We start from the raw sequence: 25,963 nt of genomic DNA, 5'->3' as shown, positions 1-25,963 counted from the left end.
CATTTAATATTCCAATATGATAAAATCACAGCTTTTAAAACCCAGTTTTACCACTGCTTTCTCCAAACTCACCCTACAGCTGCAGTTAGGCCATCAGGTGAGCCAATCACAAGCCCGGCAAGGGCAATTGACAGTAAGACCCCGCCTCCCGTCCACCTGTAATCCAATCCGCGTCCTTGTCACAGGTAAAACCGGCCTTAATTTCTAAGCATTGCTCCAAAAAGCGAGAAAAGCCGACAAAACCCGTTCTCTCAGGAGGGGACACCTTGTTTGTTGCCGTGGCCCTTATCCAGTGTTAGCAGCGGAGTTTTCCAGGGTGGTAAAGAAGACGGATCGGATTTTCAGTACCAACTAGAAAGTCCAGTTCGACCGACCGAGATGTCACAGGAGCATGACAAGTAAGTTGTCCTGACTCCTCTGTTAGCCCGCACAACGAGCATGTTGACACTATAAGCTTGTAATACTGACTTTAATTGCTTTTGTGGATTTTCTGATTATTTTTGCAATTTATTTTTTTTAAACAAATAAATTCATTGCACTGACGGATTTTTCAAAAGCCGAGGTCACACTGTGACCTGCAGCTGCAGCCTTCTGTATTTTTCTCAAAATCGTGTCCTGATATTCGTGTCGCATATAAGCATGAGCCTATTCTACGATCATTATAGCTCCTTTTAAAAGGGTAAGTGTGCTCTGTTACAGCTGGTTGCCAAGCGGGGAGTTGGTGTAGTCTCATAGTTTCCCATGGTGTTGTAACTCCGCTCGTTTCACCTGTCATGTTCGAGCCTGTACAGGTGTACCTCCACCTGTCGTGCGAGCTGGAGGCGACTGTTGGAATAAGAGCCGTCCCGGAGTAGAGATGGGCGGTTGTTTGATTTTGCCTTAAGCTTTAACTGTTATGTGGATAGTAGAAATGATGTTTGCTCAGGAATAGGCACAAGTCTCCGGCAGCAAGGTGTCAGCCAAGGAAAACTGCCTCTGCACAGGTGTAAAAGAGTTTTAATGGAAGATAGAGCTTTAAAAAAATAATAATAAAAATAAATCAATGTTTTTCAGATATATAAATGTTTAGTTTGAGATATATTCTGTATTCTGTGTGTGTGTGTGGGGGGGGGGGGGTTGAGGGCAGTGACAAGGAGACATTTGAGGGGAGTGAAATCGTACACCTGCTAGGCGTTGGCCCCACGACTAACATAGACAAGCGAGTACAGGGCTATCTGAGGTTTTCATGGATTTTACTCTACACTGCTGTGTGTTTTGTTTAGTTTTTTTAATTTAAAATGAGGGATTAAAGCTCTTTTCTCTGAATGTCCAAAAAAGTAGTGGTTTTTTTGTTTTGTTTTTTACTGCTCCTCTACATTAAAGTGACAGAAGTCTGGACTCATGCTGCCTTACTCACTTTATTTCTTGACATCTCAGTGTAATTTTTGCCTGATCAACAATCAGACTCTTCATTGTTTTAGTAAATAATGGCTTATATTGCCTTACCTTAGATATATTTTTTATAGCCAACACATAATGGATTATATCAGGTTGCGTTTAGATATAGGGTTACTAATTATCACTTTCTCTGACCACTGGGAGACAAAAAAGTTGTATTTGTTGTAGATACTCAACAGGGAAACTGATCCAGTCCGTTCACACTTTATAATAATTACTTTGTTGGATGTGGTTGCGGGATGGCTGAAGAGGGGATATATGCGGTTTCCGAAGTTTGTGGATGAAACTTTAATAACAAGAGCTCCATTAATGACTTTACTCTGACTGGGGCTTAACGCGTCTCAGCAAACAGAAGCTGTGTAAACATTAAAATTTACTGTAAACAGGTGACTTCAGTGCAAACGTCGCAGGCTCATCATCAGCCGTTTCATACACGCAGAGGCGTTTTTGTTTTACTTTAAATGTAATGCACCCAGGTTCAAATAGCTTAAGCTTGCACACTGTGCACAGCATACCAAGGTGATGTTGAATTTTGAAGAGGAAGAGAAGGAGCGTGAGGCAGGCGGCGACTGAGCGTTAAAATCTCATGATTATTTGTCACAAACAAGTTCGTTTGCAAGCACAGCACAGGAATGCAGCCGGGTCAGATGCGTCACATGCGGGCGGCTTCTCAACCAATGAGTGATCCCCGAACTAGAGTCGTTACACTGGACGATCCTGTAGAGCATCTTTTTCTCGATACACCTTCTGCCTCTGTGGTTCGGCGGCAGAGATTTGTTGCACAATCCTCGAAAAGCCTGACTGACTGGTCCTGCAGATGGAAAAAAACATCTACATGGGTGATCTGTCGCTCTTATAACCTGTTTGTCTGTTTTGAGCGACACTGAGATTTCAGGTCCCAGTCTGGAGAGCTTATATGGAGTCAGTGTGGAAAATAAGTCCATAACAGGAGATGAATCCCTTCTAGTATAGACGGCTCTTCCCTTTTGCTGCGCACATCCATGGCTTTTATTTCATGTCATTAACTGCTTTGTATCCGGTAACTAAAGCACACACTCTCCCCCTTTTAGCAGTAAACGTGCGGTCCTGGTTCTCCAGAACGAGCCGGGTTATGGCGGCCAGCGTCGCTCTTTCACCACAGAGGATGAAGCCTGGAAATCTTTTCTGGAGAACCCGCTGACAGCTGCCACCAAGGCGATGATGAGCATAAATGGAGACGAGGATAGTGCCGCAGCTCTGGGCTTGCTCTACGACTACTATAAGGTATCAGGAAAAGCTCAGCAGGAATAGTTTCTCCCCTCATTCTATGAGGAGTAGTGCAAAATCACATACTGGAGGAATAGTTGCCAGATTCTTGCAAACTTTCCCTCTGTGATCCTCACCCTTAGTGACATCTGATCATTAAGTAACATCTGTGAGACAGAGTCTACATTATGTCATGTAACTGATCTAACTATGCCTACAAACAGCAGGATGACCCAGTCTGTTAGATGTGATGTGGTCAGACGCTGAGCGGCTGTGTTTACTCTCGTATACAGGTGCCCAGGGAAAAGAGAACAATACACCAGCCCAAGACAGACACACTGGTCTCTGATGTGGATCCCAACAAAAGGTAAGCGGCAGTCCTCTCCGCGTACCACCTCCCCCTTTAAAAATAAAAGCACAGCAGAGGGCAACAGCAGGAAAACAAGAGAGCGAGAGAGAGATTCAAGCTCTTGTGATATGATTTTTAAATTCTATTTAAAAACTGTATGCACATTTATCCTCAGGGGTGCACCTGTTTTCTCCAGAGCAGCAAGGAAAAATGATTATTCAGTGGAAGCAGGGTTTTACTCATCTAATCTAATCAGGTAGCTTCATTGACATTAGGATTTCTTTTGCTGCTTTAGTCAGGCGTACTAAAATAGCTGCTCCAAGTGTCATAGAAGACAACTTTAAAAACTCAAAAAAGGAAGGAAAATGTCCGGTGTACAAATTCCTTTGTGTTATCAATGGATCGTTAATCAGTTCTCAGGCATTGCAACACCAAAGGTGAAACCCAGGGTTGAGAAAAGGGAGAAGCAGAAAAACATATCATATAAATAACCCATTGTTTCAAGGTTTATCAAAGCAATGATGTATTGCATTGGAGATCTAAAATTTATGTGCACTTCTACTTTGTCACAGGCACCAGATCCAGGCTGGACACTCCATAGTCCAACTCCAGGAAGCCAGTATGGAAAACAGGATCCCGGTACTCAAGCCTCCCTTCAATATTCTTCAGCTGGGCCCGGACAAGAGAGCCCACTTTTCTTCACCAGGTCTGCTCTGATTCAGCAACACAAACAGAAACAAAACGGAAAAATTTAGAAACCTGACGATCAGTTAACTGTTTTGGGGTTTTTTGCTTTGTTTTGTTTGTTCAGATACTACTGTCACAGTTTCCATTGCCACCGTGCCAAACCAGACTATCAAGACAGAGGTGCCCACCCACGGCTTCTCGGTGACTGTGCCAAACAACTGCAGCGAAACGGAGGGCCACGTGGGCGTCTTTGACCGCCAGCTCACCCACAACGCGGTCCATTTCAGCCCTGGCACCCAGGCTCGTACGCCCCCTGACTCCACCTTTCCCGAGAGCTTTAAGGATGGTTCCCAGGAAGTGAGTGTTTCGATGCCCCCCCCCCCCCCCCCATCAAAACCCTGCTAATGCTCTCCCAGCACCCCCTCCACCCCACCTCCTCCTTCTCCTTCGCGTTCCTCTCCTCTCCCCTCTCAGATCTCTCCCATCAGACAATAGGATATTCACCCGATCCCATGGAGCCAGCGGTGGGCTCAACCTTCCCTGGTTTTATTTGAACATGCCAAAATAGTGGCCAGTGTGTTATTATGCCATTGTCTCACCAACACAATAAAGTGCTGTACTTTTCTCCTACAATAGCCAAAGCCCTTTCTCTCTCCTCTTTCTCTTTTTAACCTGGAGGGGAATTACCTCAGAAAAGCCAACAAAACCCCTGTACAGGAGGGGGTGGAGGTGGCCACAGAGCCATTTTTTTAAAACAAAAACCAAAATGAAGGGGAATAAAAAACACCAAAACAAACTGTTATACCTCATGAGAGAAAGCCTAGCCTAATAAATGACTAGAATGAAACACAGTGTTCATCTAGTTGCTTACACAGTTTGCTAGTTGAAGAAAATCATCTAAAATTTATGCAAACTAGCTGTTTTATTTCCTGTTCCCATGCTTTGCTTGATTCTGTTTTCCTTTTTTGCGCTTCAGGTGTTTTCCCTCCCAGGAGATCTCCAGTTTCGGATGACCTCCATGACGCCCGAGGACTACACTCAGTTTGACACCGTGCCGGGGTAAGTCGCCCTGCTGCCGGCCCACCGTCCAACTTCCACACGGCCATTCAGCTTTTGACACGGCACAGCAGAATGGCTTCATTCATCTCAGTCACAGGGGAGACACCAGACTCCCGTCTGTGTGTCTCACAAGAGTCTGCACATATTTAAAGCCCGCTAGGTGTTACTCTGCTGTTTCATTCGTCTCCTCGGATTTGTTTACAGAAGAGATTTTTTTTTAACGCAGCACGTTGTTGTTTATGGTATTCACTAGATTTGACCCTTATTTTTGTGTGTCTCAGGAATAATTTTGAGTACACTCTCGAGGCATCCAAATCTCTGCGTCAGAAGACAGGTGACGGGACAATGACGTACCTCAACAAGGGCCAATTTTACCCCATCACCCTCAGGGAGATTGACAACAAAGGCCTGCAGCAACCCATCACCAAAGTCAGGGTAAGAAAGAGCACTTAAAAAACAGGAAATGACATATAATTCATTTCAGATCAATTCAGTTTTTTTCATATAAAAATGACAAATACAGTTGTCTCAAGTCCCTTATATTGTAAAGTAAAGACCCTACAAAATACAGAGAAACCCAAAGGACTTGGCGACAGTGGGAAGGAAAAACTCGGTTTTAACAGGAAGAAACCTCAGTGTGGGGCAACCATCTGTCATGACCGGTTGGGGATGAAGGGAGGAAGACAGGAGAAAGTGTATTGCAAAATCTGATTATTGACAGTCATATTAAGCTATCACTGTGCTTTATGTTTTTTTCCTCAGAGCGTGGTGATGGTGGTGTTTGGAGAGGAGAAGTGCAGAGACGACCAGCTAAAACACTGGAAGTACTGGCACTCCAGACAGCACACGGCTAAACAGAGGTGCCTCGACATCGGTAAGTTCTGAAAAACGATATTTTCATAATAAACCACATCGTGAAATAAAACAAACAAAAAAAAGAAGCCACGCTACCAGTTTGAGTGTGGAGACATAGCGGACACGCTAATCCTCATCTGTCTGCACACTCAAGCAGCTGTTTGCAAGCACAGCTTAGCAGGAAAAGTTGTGTTGTTTGATTGTGACAGCTCATTTTGCTTTTGATGGATTACTATTAGTCTGTAACTTTCATAAATCTCAGCATATGTTGAAGTTACCTTACCTTTCTTACTTTTTCTGTTTTGTTTTTTTTTATCATTTATTTATATTTATTTATATTTATTTAAATGGGCTAATTTCTTTTTAGACTCAGCATAAAGCAGTTAATATGCTTTCAATACATCATTTATTAATAACCAACATCTGTTGCCCCAGCTGACTACAAGGAAAGCTTCAACACCATCGGCAACATTGAGGAGATTTCATATAACGCCATTTCCTTCACCTGGGACACAAACGAGGAGGCCAAAGTAAGTCAGTGGACTGAACGCATCCACACCCACATCCACACCTTCACAGGTACACGGCTGCCTGACACCCCCGCTGACATCAAACATGACAGTTCACTGTTTGCACTTCAGTGTTCCTGTCAAAACAAGAACAGTGTTTGGTTCTCAGGATCACCGGTGATCCGAGGCTTCCGCGTACTTCCTGGTCTGGAACGTTTAAATATGAGGCTTGACCTTTTAACAACAACAAACTTAGACACCTAAAAATAGTCCTCCTTTTCTTTTTGTTTGTTTGTTAAGGCCCCGTGCCTGAATGACAGTGTCAGGTGCCGAGTCCCCTTTATGGGTGATCGTCATCCCCTTTGCTCACTTTGATCCCCCCAAAAACAGTTGTTAAATATAATTAGTGGTTTTAAAAAAGAAGAGTGAGGATGCGGTCATGTCGCAGTCACTCCTCTCCTGTGTGGTTACTCAGGTTGTGTAAAAACACAGAGGTGTGTGTGTGTGTGTGTGTGTGTGTGAAAGAGAGAGTTATTCCTACACTCTGTTCTTATATTCTTGACTGGTCCAACCTGCCTGTCACCCTTATTGTGATGCCGCATGTTTAGGTATTTTTGGACATGACAACAAAGAGTGCAGGAATGAGGAAACTCATTGGGAGGGGAGGTGACCAGATGGGACAGTTGTCAAATAAAATTCGTCACAAAGGAGGAGCTCCTGTCCTCGACTCCACTCGTGATTGTTTCTTTCTTTGTTCCCAACCCTCGTGCTGCCCCGTGGCTCTGCTCTGCTCTCGGCCTGAGATGGAAGACTACTGACGAGCTGGCAAACAGACAAAGAGACAACACGGCGCTGCCGCTCATCACCGGCGTACTTTTCTTTAGGCTACACTTTGGATAAATAAAGTCACATGAACAGACCTTCCTAGGCACACACACACTTATACACACACTCACGCTTGCATACCAGGATGTGGGTCTAACTGTCTCATGACTTGTGGCATGCATTCATAGGATGTTCATCCTTGTGTGTTTTTGTTACTTCACCATTTGTATAACCGCCCAGCCACATTGTTTGAGCATCTCATCAGCGAGGTGTTTGGTTACAGATGAAGGTGTTTGGCGTGTGTGTCTTTGGATGGATGTCTGAGAGGATCAGTTTGGGTTTCTGACCTTGGGAAGTGAGGTTATTTTACATGCTGATGGGATTTCAGGATATAATTAGGAGTTTAATCGTTTGGTTGTATTAGTTAAACTTGGAGTGTGTTAAGGTGAGAAGTCCGTTAGAGGAAGTACCTGTATGTGTGTGGTTTGCCCTTGGGCTGATTGCATAGCAGTATATGTGCATATATCAAAGTGTATATGTAACCCTTATATAGTCCTGTGATCATGGGGGTAATAAAAGTTATAAGATGAGGAACAAAGGCAAAAGTTATGTAAGGCTTTACAATATCAAATCAAGGTTGCAAATCATATAGTTTTAGTATATTTACATCAAAACAGCACCAACATCAAAACTGTCGGCATGTGTGTGGTTGTTTTTGATTGAAACACCTCAAGAAAGGAAGAAAGAGTATTAGATCATCCACAGTAACATGCTCTATGGAAAAGCTTGTGACGCTGCATCAGTTCTCTTTAAAAGTACTTTTGTTATCAAGTCGAGTTCATCGATTTATTAAGTGCAGCTTTACCAACTGGTTACATTTTAAATACTATAAGACATTATATTGAATGATTTGGATTCAAAGTAACACCTGGTATTTCTTTAGTGTGTGTGAATTTTTAAATTAATTATTAATTATTGTCCCCAATTAGGTTTTATGGATATAAAATGATGTATAAAATGTTTCTGCTCCAAACAGACTTTTTCCTTTGTCACAGTTTGCCGAGGCAAACTGCGTGGAGTGTGAAGAGTGGACCCAGGTGCAGACATTCTAAAACTCAAACTTAACTGATGAGCTGTTTATTAAGGCAGACAGAACAGTACAAAATAAAAGGGCAAAAACAATGCAAACTAAGCAATAACCTAAACTGGGTAAACTAGAAAGGAAGCACGAACTATGAAAAATCCTGGCAGAAAAACAAACAAAACTCTAAACATGGCAATGAAGATGAGCGCATATCTATATATATATGAAAACCTGAACGCAGGACTTGACATGGGAACAACACAGACAATCCGACAAAGACTGAATGAGAACGCACAGACTAAATACACACAGGAGGCTAATGAGAGAAGTGGGAACACATGGGGGACAGCTGACACACATGAACATAACGATGTCACAGTGGAAGAGTAAAACTAAACACGATGAACACAGGAACACAAGATCTCTTCAAAATAAAACAGGACACATGAGAGGCAGACATGACAACATAAGACACACAGACATGAAACACACGAAGGGCAAGGGAGACTTCACAGGGGTTGAAAACACAAGAGGGAGCTAATAAGCAAATAAACATAAGAAACCTAATAAGCTTAAACAAACACTATAAACATCAAAAGAACTAAAACTCAAAACACTGGGTCATAAGACCCAGGATCGTGACATCCTTAACATTTAAAATATAGTTGTTGACCATTAAGGACCATTAAAGACTGTTAAATGTCTTCATTTGTGGAATACACCAAATGAACGACAAAGACTATAGTTATTTGTACACTGCTTAACAAATTAATTAAATCAATTCAAACTAAAATCTATGAAATTCACTGAACATGGTTCAGGTGGTTATAGCCAAATTTCAACACTGGACTTCTCTGAGAAGTCAGAAATAACCCGAGCGTAATAATGATTTACTTTACTATTGTTCTGCTCTTTTGTAAAACAGTAAATTATATATATAGACAAGAAAACGCACACGTGTGGCAGAAACCTTACATTTGGTGGTGATCTAATAAATTTGTTAAGCACTTTCCCCTTGAGACTTTTCTATATGGTATTTTTAAACCTGTCTTGATTGTGTGTTGTGTTAACACAGTTAGAGTGTGTTTTCAAATAACCAGGACAAAGGGAAGTAAAATGAGCATGTAATTACTAAAGCCCACCAAAAGAGGCCAGCAAAAGACACTGAAAGCATCTGAGGCCTGACTATGAGGTACCTGCTGCAAAAAGGCCTTCCTGAAAGCTAAACGTCATCGCATTGGCTTCATGATTAAGAAGCAGTTTCTACTTTAATAAACAAACTTTTAAGTTTAAAGTTGTACATTAGTCTGCTTCGGTCCTCAACTTTCTTCCTCTCTCCTCCCCTCACAGATCTTCATCTCCGTCAACTGTCTGAGCACAGACTTCTCCTCTCAGAAAGGGGTGAAGGGTCTTCCCCTGAATCTGCAGATCGACACTTACAGTTACAACAACCGCAGCAACAAGCCCATCCACCGTGCCTACTGCCAGATCAAAGTCTTCTGCGACAAAGGCGCCGAGAGGAAGATCCGAGATGAGGAGAGGAAACAGTCCCGCAGGAAAGGGAAAGTTGTCGACCTAAACCCTGGGCTGGCTTGTAAGTTGCTTTTAAGTTTTAGGATAATCAGCTACAACATATCATTACTAAAATGACCAGAGGCTTCCACAGTACGATCAATTTTCCCTTCAAGTCGCCCTGACACGTGTATTTGTTTAAAATGATTTCCTGTATGTAGATGAAAACATCCCCTTAGTGTGTTTACCCCCTGAAGCTGTAGTTCCTCTGAGCTCTGCAGCATGTTTCAGCTTGCTTCAGCTAAGCATTTTTATTTTGAAAACTACGCTACAACTTCACTATAACTACGCTCTAATACTGGAAACCAGAATAGAGCAAAGACAAGAGTAAATGTGGTCCTCATGTGTCCAGGAGGTTTTCCTCTGCGTTTGCTGGATAACTTTCAGCAAACATGTATTCAATCAAACCTTGTTTCACTCATGTCGTGTTATGTTTGACTTCATCCTACTGCATGAATATTAAATTGCTTCCTGCTGTCCTCCCCTCAAAGTTGCAGACGTGAAAGCACCAATGCTCCAGAAACGTAACGATGTGACCATCTTTAAGATGATGACTGATCTCGAGACCCAGCCTGTCCTCTTCATTCCCGACATTCATTTCTCCACCTTCCAACGTCACGTGAGTGCCGATCAAAGCCGCAAAACCTTTTCTTCTTTTTTTTTCTTTTAGGCCACCACTGAAAACTGTATGTTTCTCTGCCATTCCCAAAGCACAAACGTGTCTGTTGCAACATTCGTAGCATCTTAGGTGGTCCATAAACAGTTTGTTTTTCAGCTTCCGCCCACTCGGCTGCCAGCTGAGTTGAGGTGACCTGCCTGCTTGCTAGTTGGCAAGAACAGAGAGTTCTGGTTTTGAGCTTTGATACAAGTCCTACATACTGATGGCTAGGTTTCAAACTGGTAACTCACACCATGATTCATTTATCAGTGACTCAAAACAAACCGGCGTACAACCACCTTGATTTATGTGTTCATATGCTCAGAGCAAAAAATAGACTTGGTGCACAGGGAGAGAGGAGTGCAGTTTTCCTGTCGGTTTGTGGAAACATGTTGCAGAGGATGAGGAGATATATAGGAGTTTACCTGAACTCTGCATGCAGGTTATCTGGCTTTTTTATGAGTTTTAAATGGAAGGAGCGCCTCTTCTTTAGAACTGGACTCTGAGCTCTGCCACAGTGAACACGTCACATGGCACTTTCAAGATGAGCATGTCACACGGCGAAGCATGCACACCTGACGTGCTCACATGAGTTTACCGGGCAAAGGATACTGTTTTTGAGAAATTCCACTAGGTGTGAGCTTTGACTGCCCCCTGTTGGTAAATGATGCAAGTAGGACACCAACACCCCACCCCACCCCTCCCCCTTCTCTCGTGCATGTGACGTTTACATTAATACCAGGAAAGCAGAGGAAGAGACAGGAGGTTGGTTATTTTTGGGGATGCCTTTGACATTGAACCTGACCGAACTCTCTGCAGCCTCGCTATCAGTTTTTGATAACCAACGGGTTTGCTGATTTTCCTCTCAGAATAGAAAATCGATACAGTCAAAGGGCGAAAGGCTAGAAAAACAACGGCCTTCCAGGAATTACCAAAAAAAAAAAAAGAGTTGGATCATTTTAAATCAGAGGATCTGCTTTTTTACTTTGTTTTATATGATAAAACAAACTCTAATATTTATTAAGAGCCTGCAATCTGAAGGCATTAAGTTGATGTGTTTGAGACTAAATGGACAAGTTCTACTTTATTCTCACATTTTGCAGTCAAATTTATTCAATCGGGTGATAGATAAATAATGACAGTTATCGATATTTGGTATTTCACGCGCGCGCTAATAAGATAACAAGGAGTGCAGTTTGCGTGAGCCACAAGATACCAGTGAGTCCTGTCAGTCCACCCGACCTGCATTTCACCGTCCACAGCTGTACAGACTGGTTTACGCTGACCAGTTCCAATTCTCAGTGATAAAGGAAGAATAAATGGGGCAACACAGGAAACTATTTGGACTCGGCTGTTGACTTTACCTTTGGCCTAGTTGACTGATTTAGCCACTACCATGAAGAGTAACGTGAAAAGTTTCAACTGCAGCCTGCGGAATGCAGGAAATTGGTTAAAAACGTGTTTGGATATATTTTAACTTCACAAATCATCATAAATATTTGATAACAATTAACTATAATGCAAATAAATGTATTGTGAGATGCTGTATATGGTTTGTAACCTTTATGTTGCATTTGAGTGAAATTCTTATTTTTCTCTCTCTGTTTTGCAGCCCTTCTCCACAGATGATGGAGAAGACAGGTGAGTTCACTTAAGCCCCCCCACCCCACCCCACCCTAATTTCACATTTGCTTCATGGTAGCTTTGAATTGCCGTGACCTTTGACACTTCCCAGTAAAATGCATACAGGGTTGCGGTTTCTAGGAAATGTACGTGAGCTTTTTTGTCTGTGCTCGTGCTTTATGGCCTGCCAGCCGGTTGTTGAGACCATTTAAGCAGCTGTTTGTGTGCGTGTGTGTTTCAACCACAGCTCGGGCATGAAGAGATTACCCTTCAATGACGACGAGTTCGGTTCACCCCAAAATAAGCTGCCGAGAGTGGAGGAAGCAAAGAAAGGTACTACGTGTGTTTGCTGCTGTAGTGCAATGTCCACACTGCTCATGTTCTAATCAGCAGCCTTTGAGTGATGCTCCCCTGTGCGGCTGCGTGTGCACATGCGTGTCCGTCTGTGTTTGCTGCGGTCAGCGCCTGTAGCTCCAAAGACACAAACACGCACACACTCTCTCTTGCTCTCTCTCTCTCTCTCTGGGCCATGTGATAATTCCAGGTCTTTCAACATATACACGTGCCCCAGCCCTCCACTGACCCAACGAAATACCACAGATCACTGCGTGCATGCAGACATCTATGCAAACAAGCATTTGCCCTTCACCACCTATCCCATTCAAAGACACTACAATTTTCAATACATTACAAATCTGTAAATGCATGTTTTGAAATATTTTGTAGCTTAGGGAGGAATGTTTTAAACATTCAGGCCTGCTTCAAAGTGCTTCTGCACAAATGCACCTCTGGTACCTTCACAAAGCCACGCTTGACCTTGTTAAATACATTCTTGCGGAAGGATGTTAACCACAGAGAGGGGAGGAAGGAGTCACCGATTGCATGTTTTTTCAAAATAATTTCATCAATAACTGGACACTTTTTTTCTCTTCTGTGGTCTTTAAACATGCTGCTTTATTTCAAGGGGACACAAGGCAGAAAAGTGGAAGTAACTACATTTAGAAGGTGCTGTAACACTGCAAGTGGTACAAACCCTTCTGTACTGGCTTACTGTTGTGGCAAGATTTACTACCTTTCCACAGCAGTCGTGTTTTTCCTTGTTGTAAAACTGGAAGCTTTGAGAACTTGATGTCTCAGTGACGTAGAGAGTAGTCAGTCAGCTCCTGTGCAGGCTCCTCAAACTGAAATCTGTCATTATGTTTGGCTACTTCAGACCACAATGTGTAAATCTGGCTTGCCAAATATCATCATAAAAGCATCTCTCAGTTTCCCCTGTCTTGTTTGTTTTTAGTCCACATAACGAAGTAGATAAATTAGCCACATACTCAGATTACAGCAGCAGATTCTATTATTTTTTAATTGTCTTAAAAATCAGTTGGAACCTGATCTAGTGTAGTATCAGTGAACCTTCTAGGAGTGCTCTATCTGAGATCTCTGCATGTTCTTCTGCAGTCTAGCAGAGAGATGGCTTGCAGTGTTATATATAGTATAGCTGCAAATGTATTAATGGCTCAAGGCATATGTGTACATATATGCATGCAGCTTCACCACTCTGAAAGTCATTTGGAGATGTGGTAAAACCCCAAATCCTCAAACCCACACAAATGTACCAAAGCATCAGTAAAGAAGTCTGGTCTGACGCAGATAAACCCTTTTATGACTCCCGCTGACATTTGTCTGAGGTTGAATTTGTGTTTGTGTTCAGTCCATGAGCGTGCATGCTTTTCTTTGACGCCTGCTTGCCTCCTCTCTCTTTTTTCACCACACAGTCCTGCTGTACGTGCGCAAGGAAACAGACGAGGTGTTTGATGCCCTCATGCTGAAGAATCCCACGCTGAAAGGCCTGGTGGAAGCTGTAAGTTGTCCTCAGTTCACCGAACTAGCTATGGATTGTACTAGCAAACAGTTTCTTGCATCATCTAAGCTTTGATGAGCCACTAACACAGGAATCATGCAAAGTAGCGATTGGGGAAAAAAGAAAAATGTGTTTTTTAGAATTGCACAGGGGCAAAAAGGTGTTAATGGAGGGGAGGGTTAGGGGAAAAGATTTAGAAAAGACATGGAATGTGGAAATGTCCTGGGAAAAAAGTGGAATGGGTACTTCAGGGGTCATCGAGTTTAAAAAGATGAAAAAGAGTGCGAAGGTCATGGATATTAGTAATGGAGTACTTATGTGGAGTGGGTGAGATAACAGGTAGTAGAGGTGTTTTGGAAAGATTAGATTTAAAACTGATTTTCTTGACAGCCCTAAAGCTTCTGTGTTTGTTTTGTTTTTTTCCAACCAGATTTCGGAGAAGTATGAACTGCCTTATGATAAGGTTGGAAAGGTCTACAAGAAGTGCAAGAAAGGGTGAGTGTATACATGTTTATCACATTTCCACACTATGTTTGAAACTTTGTGAAGGAGGAAATCTGTTATCCATGAACAAATTAATACAAAATTCATAAAATGTATTTCTATATTTCTTGGTGCTTTACTGAACTAAATAGATCATTTAGTTATAACCAATCATATTTTTCCATTGTATTTCTAGACTAATGATTGGCTTTATCCTTTTACATCAAATTATTTTATATATATTATATCATATAAGTTATAACAAAATATATTTATATTATAATAATATATATAATTTAGCGCTGTCACCGTTAATCTTGTTAAAATGACGTTAACGCCACAACCGCACTAATGCAGTAAATCTCTGTTAGCGAGTTAGCGCGGATCGCCCCGTGCATTGGGTTGCACAGCGTCAACACGTTACTGCGGTTAGCTCGTTAATGTGTTGACGCCGTGCAGCACGGGGCGATCCACGCTAACTCACGTTAATGTCATTTTAACAAGATTAATGCTAACAGCACTATTATAATTAAATCACAACGGGTTCTCCTCACACATAAAGTAACGGTAAACTTGGGGATTAATTGACCAATCAGCAATTAGCACATGCAGATGAGGTAATCATGACCTGGGAGGAAATATGCACATGCCTTAGAAGAATTACACTTATATAATGGGTGAAAGTGTTTATGCTAAGCTAACCAGCTGGTGGCTCTGGCATAGTTAGTCCTGCACGCGCCCAAACTTAATGCTTTCTAATATGCCCCTTTCCAGCTCCATGTCTTTATTCTTGAACTCCATTAGAGTAGCTTTGCATGAGTCACAGTTTTTGTGTATTTATTGTATACTGGGCCATTATGTGAAGCAAAAAATCAGTCTTTTCACTTCCCTTAAAAAACAGCTGTCTTCTCTTTGAAAGAAAGTAGGTGGGAGGGGTTACTGAGCCTAAATGACCATATTAAGTATTTCCCCTGTCACTGATGTCATACAGAGCTAAGAGTAGAAAAAGCTGTCTGAAATGATTTGTTTGGATCATACTGAAGCCCATGTTTTTGGCTCATATGGATTATTTGTGGATACACTGACTTATTTAAAACTTTGGCTATGATTCATATGAATATGTACCACTGCAAAATTACATATATGTCACGATAATTCATAATATTAAACAAACATTATAAAATATTTTACTTCAACACACTATTTTCTCTTTTGACAGCATTCTAGTCCACATGGATGACAACATCATCAAACACTACTCCAACGAAGACACCTTCCAGATCTCCATGGAGGAGTTGGGCGGCTTGTACAAACTCACCCTCACTGAAATCTGATTGGAGATGTGATAGATTACCCTGAAAAGAGGGGCTGAGGACAAATGGAGCCGTCAAGTTTACACTTCTGGCTATGCAGTGATTATGGACCTGTCATTCATGTTGTCTGCGTGTTGTATTAGCGTCCAACAGATGTTGGGTTTTTTTTGTTTGTTTGTTTCCTTTTTTTAAAAGCCATAGCTCTTAACGGATACTGGTTAGAGATGTAAGTTATACATTTTGATCATTATAAAGCTGTTTGTTTGTGCATAAGAATTAACAAGTGAGGACATATTTGACACTGACATGACACTTTTGCATTTAGTGAGAATATGAGCTGAGCCTCAAATATCAGTGCCTGCTTTTGTATATTTTGCTCAGGCTTGCAGAGCAGTTGAAGTGCTGCTATACCTCATGCTATACAAAGCAGCAGAGTTCATTCATTCATCAGAAGAAAGAGATTATCTTTCCCATTCTAAAGCCACAACGCTGATGATCTGCAAAGTTTAGCACCCAGAAATTCGTAGTAAAATGCCCTTAAATTGTTGATGAAGCTCCAGAGGTTCAGTGTATTAATACTAAACAAGACGTGGCAGTATTTAGTGTGTAAACCCATCATATAATTTGGTAGAATATTGTAAATGTATTTTTTTTTTTTAGCCTAGAAGATTTTTTTTAGGTGCCATTAAAAAATGCTTTTTCTCAGATCAATTTAAATAATGGTCTCCTCTGTAAGTATTAAATGGTCACTAAATATGTTGATAATATTGCGAAAACAGAACTACCCTTTTCCTGTAGAGTAGATTCACAAATGCTGTAAAAATAGTTCAATTAATATCTAGCACAGTCTGTAATGGCTGTCCTGGAAGTGCAATATGATGATTCAGTAAACAAATCTCATCAATTGCCATAACATACAGTATAGAAATCATGTTTTTATTTTTTATTTGTACATAGCAAAAAGAAAAAAGGGATCTAAATGATCTCTCTTTTGTATCTCAGTACTTATTGTGTATATATTTATTAAGAGAATGGATGTGGGTCATTGTTTTTTAACCATATATAGATTTCTATTCCATCTTAATATAATGTTGTTGTTTTTTTCTTTTTATATGAAGTTATTCAAAAATTACATGTCCAGGAACACAAAGTTAACATCTTTTTGTTGTTTTTGTTCCCTAATAAAAGCTCTGCTGTAGCTGCTGTTTTGGTTGTGTAAGACTTTTTTTCTTTCTTCTAATAAGATGTGTTTTATTAAATATTGGATATGATGGTGGTTGATCTGTTGGGCTGTGGCAACGATTAACTGTCGGTCCACAGGAGCAGATGTCTGGGCATCAACTCCAACCCTGCAGACAGGAAGTGGGCATGACAGGATAGCCTGGTGCAGAGAAGCTTCTCTGTCGGACACCTGGCCACAAATTTCCACATACAGTAGCTGGCATGCTTTGATTGCGCTAGGTCCTGAAATTTGATACATTAATGCTACAATTAACATTTAAATTACTCATTTTTGTAAAAATGTAGAAAAACACAGTACCCACGCTTTCAAAATAAAGTTTACCACCCAGAGCGGTGTACTACAAAGCGATTATAATGACTTAATGAGCTATATCAAACCTGATCGGAGGCAGGTTATCCTTCATGTTTCGGTTTAAAATCATTTGGAAACATTACATTTCACTGATTCATTTTCACTGATTCTTTTATTTCAAGCATGTTTTAAGTGTAAGTGAGAATATGTTTTATATGTGCAACTTGTCAAGTTGTAAATTACTAAAACCACTGAATTAAGTACAAAGTGTGCTACACAGAATTGTGCATGTATTAACTTGGTGATTTGGAAAGTGTAAAAATGCGGAATTGTAAGATGGCAAAAGACGTACCCTTAGGCCCCCTCCTCAATTCAGAGATGGTCTTTTCCTTTTCACGTAAATTGCCTCCTTGACTCCGCACTCAAACCAGCGTTCCTCCCAGTCCAGGATGTGTACATCAGCCATTCCCCAACTCTCTGTGAATGGTACTCATGGCCATTAATCAGTGGTCTTTGATCAATGATCTTTGATCAGTGGTTGTTAATCAATGGTCATGAGAATTTGCATATTAATGATCAAGGAACTGACGCTGTGGATAAAAACATCAAGTTCACCAGGGAAGACACAAAGGATAACTGTTTGCCTTTCCTGGACTGCGCTGTGCACATTGAAGAGAATGGCAACCTCAACATCGAAGTTTACCAGAAGCCAACATACACGGACCAGTACCTCCTCTTTGACTCCCATCACCCTCTGGAACACAAACTTGGAGTAATTAGGACCCTACACCACCAGGCAGAACATGTTCCCTCTAAGCCTGAAGGGAAAAAGAAGGAACACACGCATGTAAAGGAAGCACTCAAAACGTGCGGTTATCCTAAATGGGCGTTCTTAAAGTCAGCAAAGATGAACAGAAAAGAAGATCAGACACCAGCGAGGGAGGATAAGAAGGACAGACGCAACAACATTGTCATCCCCTATGTAGCCGGTGTATCTGAAAAACTCAGGAGGGTTTTCTCCAAGCATGACATCCCGGTGCATTTCAGACTCAGCAACACGCTCAGACAAAAACTGGTTCACCTGAAAGACAAAACTCCAAAACACAGACTTAACAATGTGGTGTATGCTGTACAGTGCAGCGAGGAATGTCTCTACATTGGAGAGATCAAACAGCCACTTCACAAGCGCATGGCACAACACAGAAGAGCCACCTCCACGGGACAAGACTCAGCAGTTCATCTGCATCTTAAGGACAAAGGTCACTCTTTCGAGGATGCCAATGTTCACATTTTGGACAGAGAGGACAGATGGTTTGAAAGAGGAGTGAAAGAAGCCATCTATGTCCACTGTGAGCGACCATCTTTGAACAGAGGCGGTGGTTTACGACACCAACTCTCTGCCATCTATAATCCAGTTTTGAGTTCCCTCCCCAGACGCCTTAACGCCCACTCACATCCTGGGCCATCTGACCTCAGGAATTTGCATGATAAGGTGGGGCCAGGTTTCACAATGAGCTCACCCGAAACCCTGGCTGATTGGGACCCACACCCAGTTTCACACCTTGGCTCAGGCGATTAGAGGATCATCAGGGGTGGGGGTCCTTTGTCCCTCTGCGGGGGGGATACTCCCACTAGGTTTATATCTGGGACTCTCCACCATTTGACCTTAGAACTGAAGAAGCTTCTCGGATGAGAGGTGAAACGTCTTCAAGCAACTTAAAGAAGTCCAGAGCGCTTTTCTTTGCAAGCTTCTCTGACGATCAAGGAACTGACCTCCCAGCCCATTGTTCTCTCAGCGGTGCTAGTTTCATTCATTATGCAAATGTAGTGTTTACAAAATTGGGGAAACTTGCAGTGAGCTGAGACTGAAGAAGTCACTTGGATGAGTAATGAATTGTTTCTCCCACTAAAAAACACTACATCCAGATGAACAGAATCAACCTTTGTGGGCAGGTAATCTAAGCTTTGCACCATTTCCACTTTCACACGCTGTCAAGCCAATTGTGACATCACAGGTCTAGTCCAGTGAGCATTCTGCTGGCCTTCTTCAGGCCAATCAGCTTTGACTTTAAAACTTTAAATCTCTCTGCGCAGCTGTCATTCTTCCTTGCAGTCGACTTCATGCAGCCCACCTTCTCTCCATCACTGCCTCTCTTCACTCCATTCAAGCCTCCATCTTCATCTACACCATCAGCGTCTAGACTCTGGGAGGGTCCTGCTCTAAACCCTATCACCACTATGATGGGCCGTTGGGGTCTAACCGCCAAATACCTCAAACTGAATTCTTTGCATCAGTAAATCATGTTCATTTCCTTCTAATGAGTTCTCCTTATTGAAATATATCACTTTTTAAAGAAAATGCTCCCCCACAAAATAACAGAGTATTTTTTTAAAAAATGGGGAAAAAGAGTTAACTAAACACAAGTCTAAAAAAAATTGATTTCAGTCGTTTCTTGATAAAGACCACTGAGTCCATAGACCTCAAGCTGCTTTGGTCAGATTAATGGCAGTTTTTTTGTTTTGGTACTTTTGCATTTGCTTCGTTTTCCAGCCCTGGAGGTTGTTCTACTGAATCTTGCCAGGCAAGCAAGTTGTCTGGCCTGCCCAAACCAACCAAAACCAAACATGAATATTTTTCTTTTTCTTCAGCCAATAAAAAAAAACATCACAGAAAACAGAAATACCCTTTCTAACGTCTCACTGGGCGAACAGCCTACAGCTTGCTATAACAGCATTAATTATAACTGCATTTGTAATCAGCTGCACAGCTTTTGGAGAACGTCTTTCTCTCTGTTCCTGTTATCAAGAGATGCAGATGTTGATTCCTGCTGTTCCTGTCTGTGGAGACAATCTTACAGCTTCTATTGTTGTGTTTTGGAGCAAATTAATGTTCTTAATATTAGTTCAATAAGGAAAGATCATAAGAAGGAGCTGAACATGATTTATTGATATACAGAATGTATTATCTAGTGATTAAGCTTGGATGGTCCATCACTACTGAATAGACACTCAGCATTAATAGAATTTAGGGCAAACAACCCCCTCACCTTGCTCCCCAGAGTCTAGAAGCTGGTGGTGGAGAAGATAACATGGAGGCTTGGATGGAGTGATTTGGGTAAGGCGGAGATGGAGAGGAGGCGAGTTGCACGAAGGAATCTGCAAGAGAGAATGAGAGATTAGCAGTGTGATTTAGGTTGAGAGTGAAGGCTGATTGGCTTAAAGAAGGAGGTCAGAAAGATGATTGGACTAGAGCCATGATGTCAGCATTGAGTTTTATAGTGTGGGAAAGTTATGTAAAGAATAGCCAAACACCTGGGAAAGCAGACAGACCAGTGAATGCAGGTCATGCTTATTGAACTTAGTTGTTTAGTCTGTCTATTTTTATTAGTGGTCATGTACAAAAGCATTTCAGCATCTAAACAGGGATCCAAAACAAAAACCTGCAAATTAGTAGCTGCCTGCTCTAACCTCCAGTTTTGTCTCACCAAAGTTACCCACCCGGCCCTGCTTAAAGCTGTCAGTAAGTAGGTAGACTTATGCAGTACTACCGTTTGTGGCTACAGAAGTAATCTAATCCCTTTAAACATATAATCATAAAAGAGGGGGCTCTCTTATGGTTCAGTTGTGCAGTTATAAAGAGGAGAAAGCCCTCATTTAGTTAGAATTTAACCAACCAGCCACGCCAGTGTTGCCATGTTGCCACACTGCGATGCCTTCAAGTGTCTTCCACCATCTGTTGTCTTTTACTTTCTCATTCTGCAGGAGAATAGATTAGAAAAAAATCTACTATTACACATGATGAAACTTTTTTATGGCTGTCGAAGCCCGATATAAATAAACTTGAATTATTTGCTTACTGAATAAAACTGTTTGTTATTATGTGCAAATTTTTTGTATTCTAAAATGTTGAATATGCAAATTATCTCATTAAAATGCCCTGAAAGCTACTTTCAACTGTTCCCTTATTCACAGGAAGTCACCACAGCAGGTAGCTCCACATGTTTGATTTATCAGATTTTTTTTTTTTTCTTACAGCAGATGCGCTTTCTGACACAACCCCAAAGGGATTTTTGTCTCCTCCTGGGAGAAAAAAACAGGGATCTTTTGCTTGTTAGGCAAAAGTGTAAACCACCACATTATGAAGCCACAATGAGATTTTTATTCTTATTGAAAAGCATTAATTTGCATAATTTATAGTGGATATATCCTGTAAAGAAAAATAAAAATGTGTGTTTTGGACATTTTCTTTCAACTAGTTTGAGTTAGCATAGCATCTTACATTAAACCTACTGCTGGTGTCATGAAGGAACTTCTGTTGTAAGTATGGATGACTGATCAGAAAAGTGGTTCCTGATCACAACTCTTCTCTTATATGATTTAAAGACATTGAATTAAATTGAAATTAGTAAGTTAGGCTTTGGCACTGGATTTCAAATTTCTATAGTTACATAAGGCATTGTTACAACAGCAGATAACAACAGGTTATTAAATGTAGCAGAAAATGACAACTAAAGTGACTGCGTAAACAAAGTGTAAAGTACAACACGCAGTTCAGGGTTAAAATGAAGGGTTTAAAGTACTGCTGTATAGAGATGTAAAGAGATATTGCATAGGAAAGCTGAGTCATCTCTAGTGAAGTGTGCAGATGAAGAGGAGGTTTCAGAAGACCCTTCTCTCCCTGCTGCATGAACATTGTCCGTGTCCGCTCCTGATGAGTTCATTGCATTTTTAACACCATCCTTTTCATTTTAATACCCAACAGACCACAGCTTAGTAGATGTAATTACAACAGACTTAGAAAATACTCTTAGGTACAAAGAGTTGCTAACACATATAGTGAAGAACCAAAGCGAGCTTGCGCTGGCTGTTCCTGCAGAGATCCTCGGAGTTCCCGCTACAGTACAGAAACTGTACTATAGGAACTCAAGTGCTTTACTGAAGAGCAGTTTTAATATATTTGCACTGTTTTCTTCTTAATTTACTACTACTTTATAGTACATTTGTTATACTTTATACTATTTTCTACTTCTACTTCTACTATAGTTTATACTCCATGTCATTTTTTAAAAGTTCTGATTACATATATAGATATAATATAGATATAAATCTACTAATAATATTAGAAAACAACTGTTTTCAGGTTTAAGGCTGAACATTGACATGAATAACCAAAAGCCCCAAATTACTCCACGGGAACTGGGGAGGCACACTACAAAGAGGGAGGACACGAGAAAGGGCAAAGGGAGACAATATATACGCAAGGTAATGAGACCAGGGGAAAACAGGTGGGAAACACAGTGGGAATAAATCTGGAATAATCAGACAAGGGGAAGTCAAATGAAATATAAAACACATGAGACCAAAAACCTAACACAGAGACACAGAGACAAGGACTCAAACATACGAACTAGACACAGAAAGACAACCAGTAAAACAAGAGTAGAATCACAAACAGGAACTAATAAACCCAAATTCATCTATAATCAATCAAAGAAACTTAAAAACACCAGGGAATATGAAATTGCATCACTAAAAGAAGACTATAAATAGTACATAATCCCTTCATTCTGGAGTCTTCTGTTATAATACTTCTGCTGGTGGCCATCCATCTGAATGGATGATAGAGGGCCCAGTCTAGCTCTTATCGGTCTGTTTACCTCTAATAAAACCCTTTGAATGGACTGATAGGATCCAAAGTGGGTGTCCCTTCTCAAAACCAGAACTCATAAACCCACAAAATTCAGTCAATAACCCAGGTGTAGTGATAAATGGATGCTTTATTACTATAAGGAAAGATGCCCAGTAGTAGAAATCTAATTAAAATGATCTCCTGTGCAGTGTTAAAGTCATACATACATTAATGAATTATGATCCAGCGATACAGTCTAATGTTTAGTATTGTGAAAAAGACTACTCTGCACAAAACCATTTTTACAGTTACCTAAGTAGGATTATGATTTTTTCCTTAAAGTTCCAAATAATTTCACCGCACCACAAAGCAATGCATTTAAGGCTCTTGTGCAGTTGTGATACTGTGCTTTTGTTCTTTACGGTTTATTATTGCCTGTGGAAATTGTGTACATCACTGGCCATCTCTTCATATCCGCAGACTTTCTCATTGGTTGGCTTTTATCTATAAATCTCCGCTTTGGCTGGTTCCTTCTTATCTGTGTGTTTCTTTGTGTAAAAGCCACAACCAATATAGCCTACGCTATCACAACAGCATACAAATCTCAGAAATGGTTACAAGGGGGGAGTTTAAGTCCATTTTAAAGGAGTGAGAGAATAGCCTTTTTGGTCAGTGCGATTACCACACACTTTTATCGCACATTATTCACTTATTTATGTTCACTTGTCTGTATGGAATATTGTATTTGTTTTATACTTGTTATATTGTTATGTGTTGTATTTGTTGTAACTTGTGGTGCCCTCAGGTCTTGGGGTTGCTCATGAACCTGAAAATGTGCTAGTGGTTTTCTATTAATTATTTTTTGATGCTGTATTTTTTTAATGCCCCTGAGTTTCATCGAATGCCCAGAATTAGAAAGACAATTGGCTGGAGTCCATATCTTAAAAACACAGAGAGCACATAGGATAGTGAGGTTCAACAGAGCATACACTGAGTAGACCTGAGCTATTTTCAGACTTACAATGGAGCACAGAAATAGTTTGTAATGTAACTAATGTAGGTGTTAGAAAGTGGGGATGATGAATAGAGCAGCACAGAGAACCGAGCGGCCTGACAGCCGCACAGAACAAAATTCAACGTGTAATATTTAATAACAACATGGAGCCCACATCATTAGGCACCACACATCATTAGATCGTCTCCTCTAGGAAAGCTCCTCCAGGGAGCCCTCAAACCTGCCTCCTGTTCCTCATGTTGCCAGGACAACAGACAGCAAGCTTGCAGCACACAAGTCAGTCTCTCATAGCAACAGATTGTCTTCAGAATCCCATTCTGACCAATCAGGAGTCGGCTGCTGGATGAGAACTCCCTGTTGTTGCTCCACTCTTATGTGTAGGAGGAGAGGGGGAGGAGTCACATGGTGTGAGGTACACAAAACATCCTTCACTGCAGACTACTACAGGTCATCTGTGGCTGGAAATAAACACCAAAAAATTTCATCAGGAGCAGGAAATAAAATTGGTTTTTCCTCTTTTTCCAATAAAGTTGAGAGCGATTGCATACCAACTGTGATTATTAAGATGAAGATTTCAGTCATATTTCAGTGCTTTTGCTTTGTTTTGTTTTTGTTTTTTACATTCATGCACGGTCAAAGGATTCTTTCAGTGAAGTTCCTTTAGAACTAGTAATTGTGCCAGTAATTGACACAATAACTGGTCATTGGAAAAAATTATTAGAACAATTTATTAGACCTCTTCAATTGAAATGATATATTTAATACTAAAAATATAATAATTGTTGTTATCCATGAGCTTTCAAATGTATTGCTTTACAAAAAAGCAGAAAAAAATAATAATTTGGCTTTTTTTTACTTAAAATGCCAAATTAAATTAAATTACTTGCATTCCTGAACAGAAACAAAATGTTTTAGTGGTTGAATGTTCTAAATGTACAAAAAGCTGAATTTTGTTCAATGAATTCAGTAGGATTTATTTTTGAATATATTTTTGACAGATTTCTAAAATATTTGTGTTTTCTTGTTTTTATGATGTGTGGTCTAATGTATCTGTTAAGCACTGTACAGCTGCTTCTTAGCCGCTTATCCTATTCAGGGTTGTGGGGGCAGGGGGGCTGGAGCCTGCCCCAGCTGTCATAGGGCAAAAGGTGGTGTACACCCTAAACAGGTCAGAGTCCATTGGAAGGCACATTCAAAATAATATTTAAGCTAAAAAAAACAACATACATTTAGGAACTAAATAGCGACTCTAAAATATACAAAAACACACTTTAATAATTTTTTCTAAAGGAAAAATACATTCTATGTCTTTTGGTTTGTTTTTCAATACACGTTTTTCTCATAACTTTCCAAATCTCAACTTCACATATAATAAAGTAAAATACTGTCTTTATGTCAGTGTGTAATTCATCATTTTCAACACATACTGCAAATGTTCCTTACCAGCAGTGTTGGGGAGTAACGGAATACATGTACCGCCGTTACGTATTTAAAATACAAAATATGAGTAACTGTATTCCGTTACAGTTACCGTTTAAAAAGGTGGTATTTAGAATACAGTTACTTTGTTGAAATAAATGGATTGCACGGCGGTACTTCCTTGTTTCATATTGTGGCGGGTCAGGACTGTTTGGGTTTTGTTTGACAGCTACGTTCTGTTGTTCCAGGTGGCAGCGTTACGGTTGCCATGGTTACAGGGTGACGCTCTCTCTGTGCGTGTTTCCTGGGTGAGAGAGGCCTTTTTGTTGTTGTTGTGCTAAGCTAATAGGCAGAATGCTACAGGTATAGCTCTAAAGAATGTAGCATCATAGGCAGTGTAGTCCGTGCTGCAGGGAGAATGGACTGCCATACACGTTATGTGTCTGTGAGCGAGGGAGGGAGAAAAAGGAAAAGTATGAGGAAAAGGAAAAAACGGGAGCTGGAAGCATGTAAATATAATAATAACCACTGCAGCCAAGAAGAGTGCCTGACGAGCCCAGTTGTAAGTAAGCTGTTAAGACTCGACTGTACGCTGTGTTCGTGTTTTCCTCCAAAAACAATAAGTTCTGTTGGAGCAGCCTTTCAACGCCTCTCTCTGTCTCTCCCTAGCAAAGTTCACCCAGACAACAAAGTAAAGCTAGTTTTCAGCTACGAGCCCGACACAGAACCCACCGTATTAGCCAGAGGTCCCTTTACTACGGTTCGGAGCCGCGGACCTTCAGTAACAGTAATAAATCACAGCAATAGTACAT

At 40.8% G+C, this 25,963-nt stretch overlaps 2 protein-coding genes across 4 annotated transcripts in view; one reads left to right on the top strand and one right to left on the bottom strand.

Moving 5' to 3' along the window:
• The first annotated feature begins 218 nt into the window (after positions 1 to 218).
• On the top strand, positions 219 to 16,754 carry grhl1 (grainyhead-like transcription factor 1). Of its 3 annotated transcripts, none has more exons than XM_085143463.1 (16): positions 219 to 398; positions 2,511 to 2,700; positions 2,976 to 3,049; positions 3,604 to 3,737; positions 3,843 to 4,075; positions 4,695 to 4,777; positions 5,059 to 5,212; positions 5,540 to 5,651; positions 6,068 to 6,162; positions 9,401 to 9,644; positions 10,114 to 10,241; positions 11,893 to 11,921; positions 12,151 to 12,236; positions 13,673 to 13,758; positions 14,189 to 14,253; positions 15,461 to 16,754. In XM_085143463.1, exons 1-16 carry the CDS (start codon positions 379 to 381, stop codon positions 15,573 to 15,575), a joined length of 1,848 nt encoding a protein of 615 aa, XP_084999589.1. In that variant the 5' UTR covers positions 219 to 378; the 3' UTR covers positions 15,576 to 16,754. The 3 variants fall into 3 exon arrangements, with proteins under 3 accessions (XP_084999589.1, XP_084999588.1, XP_084999590.1); XM_085143462.1 differs by having other exon boundaries at positions 220 to 398; positions 2,508 to 2,700; XM_085143464.1 differs by lacking the exon at positions 219 to 398 and adding an exon at positions 424 to 679 and having other exon boundaries at positions 2,508 to 2,700.
• The window catches only part of lrr1 (leucine rich repeat protein 1), a 26,285-nt gene continuing 16,809 nt past the window's right edge, over positions 16,488 to 25,963 (bottom strand). Inside the window, exon 6 of the mRNA XM_085143465.1 lies at positions 16,488 to 24,190. The gene's annotated coding sequence lies outside the window, so the exon portion shown is untranslated. The remainder of the gene's footprint in view (positions 24,191 to 25,963) is intronic.

This window comes from Neolamprologus multifasciatus, chromosome 19 (assembly GCF_963576455.1).
Source record: "Neolamprologus multifasciatus chromosome 19, fNeoMul1.2, whole genome shotgun sequence".
In the NCBI taxonomy this organism is placed as follows: domain Eukaryota; kingdom Metazoa; phylum Chordata; class Actinopteri; order Cichliformes; family Cichlidae; genus Neolamprologus; species Neolamprologus multifasciatus.
Note: the sequence above shows the minus strand (reverse complement) of the source record. Positions and strands in the feature narration are given on the sequence as shown.

Bases quoted from the DNA above. Each gene is read 5' to 3' on its own strand.
- grhl1 (XM_085143462.1), top strand. From the start codon at position 379: ATGTCACAGGAGCATGACAA. The intron at 3,738-3,842 runs GTCTGCTCTGAT...TTGTTTGTTCAG, and splicing joins AGCCCACTTTTCTTCACCAG to ATACTACTGTCACAGTTTCC. The intron at 13,759-14,188 runs GTAAGTTGTCCT...TTTTCCAACCAG, and splicing joins TGAAAGGCCTGGTGGAAGCT to ATTTCGGAGAAGTATGAACT.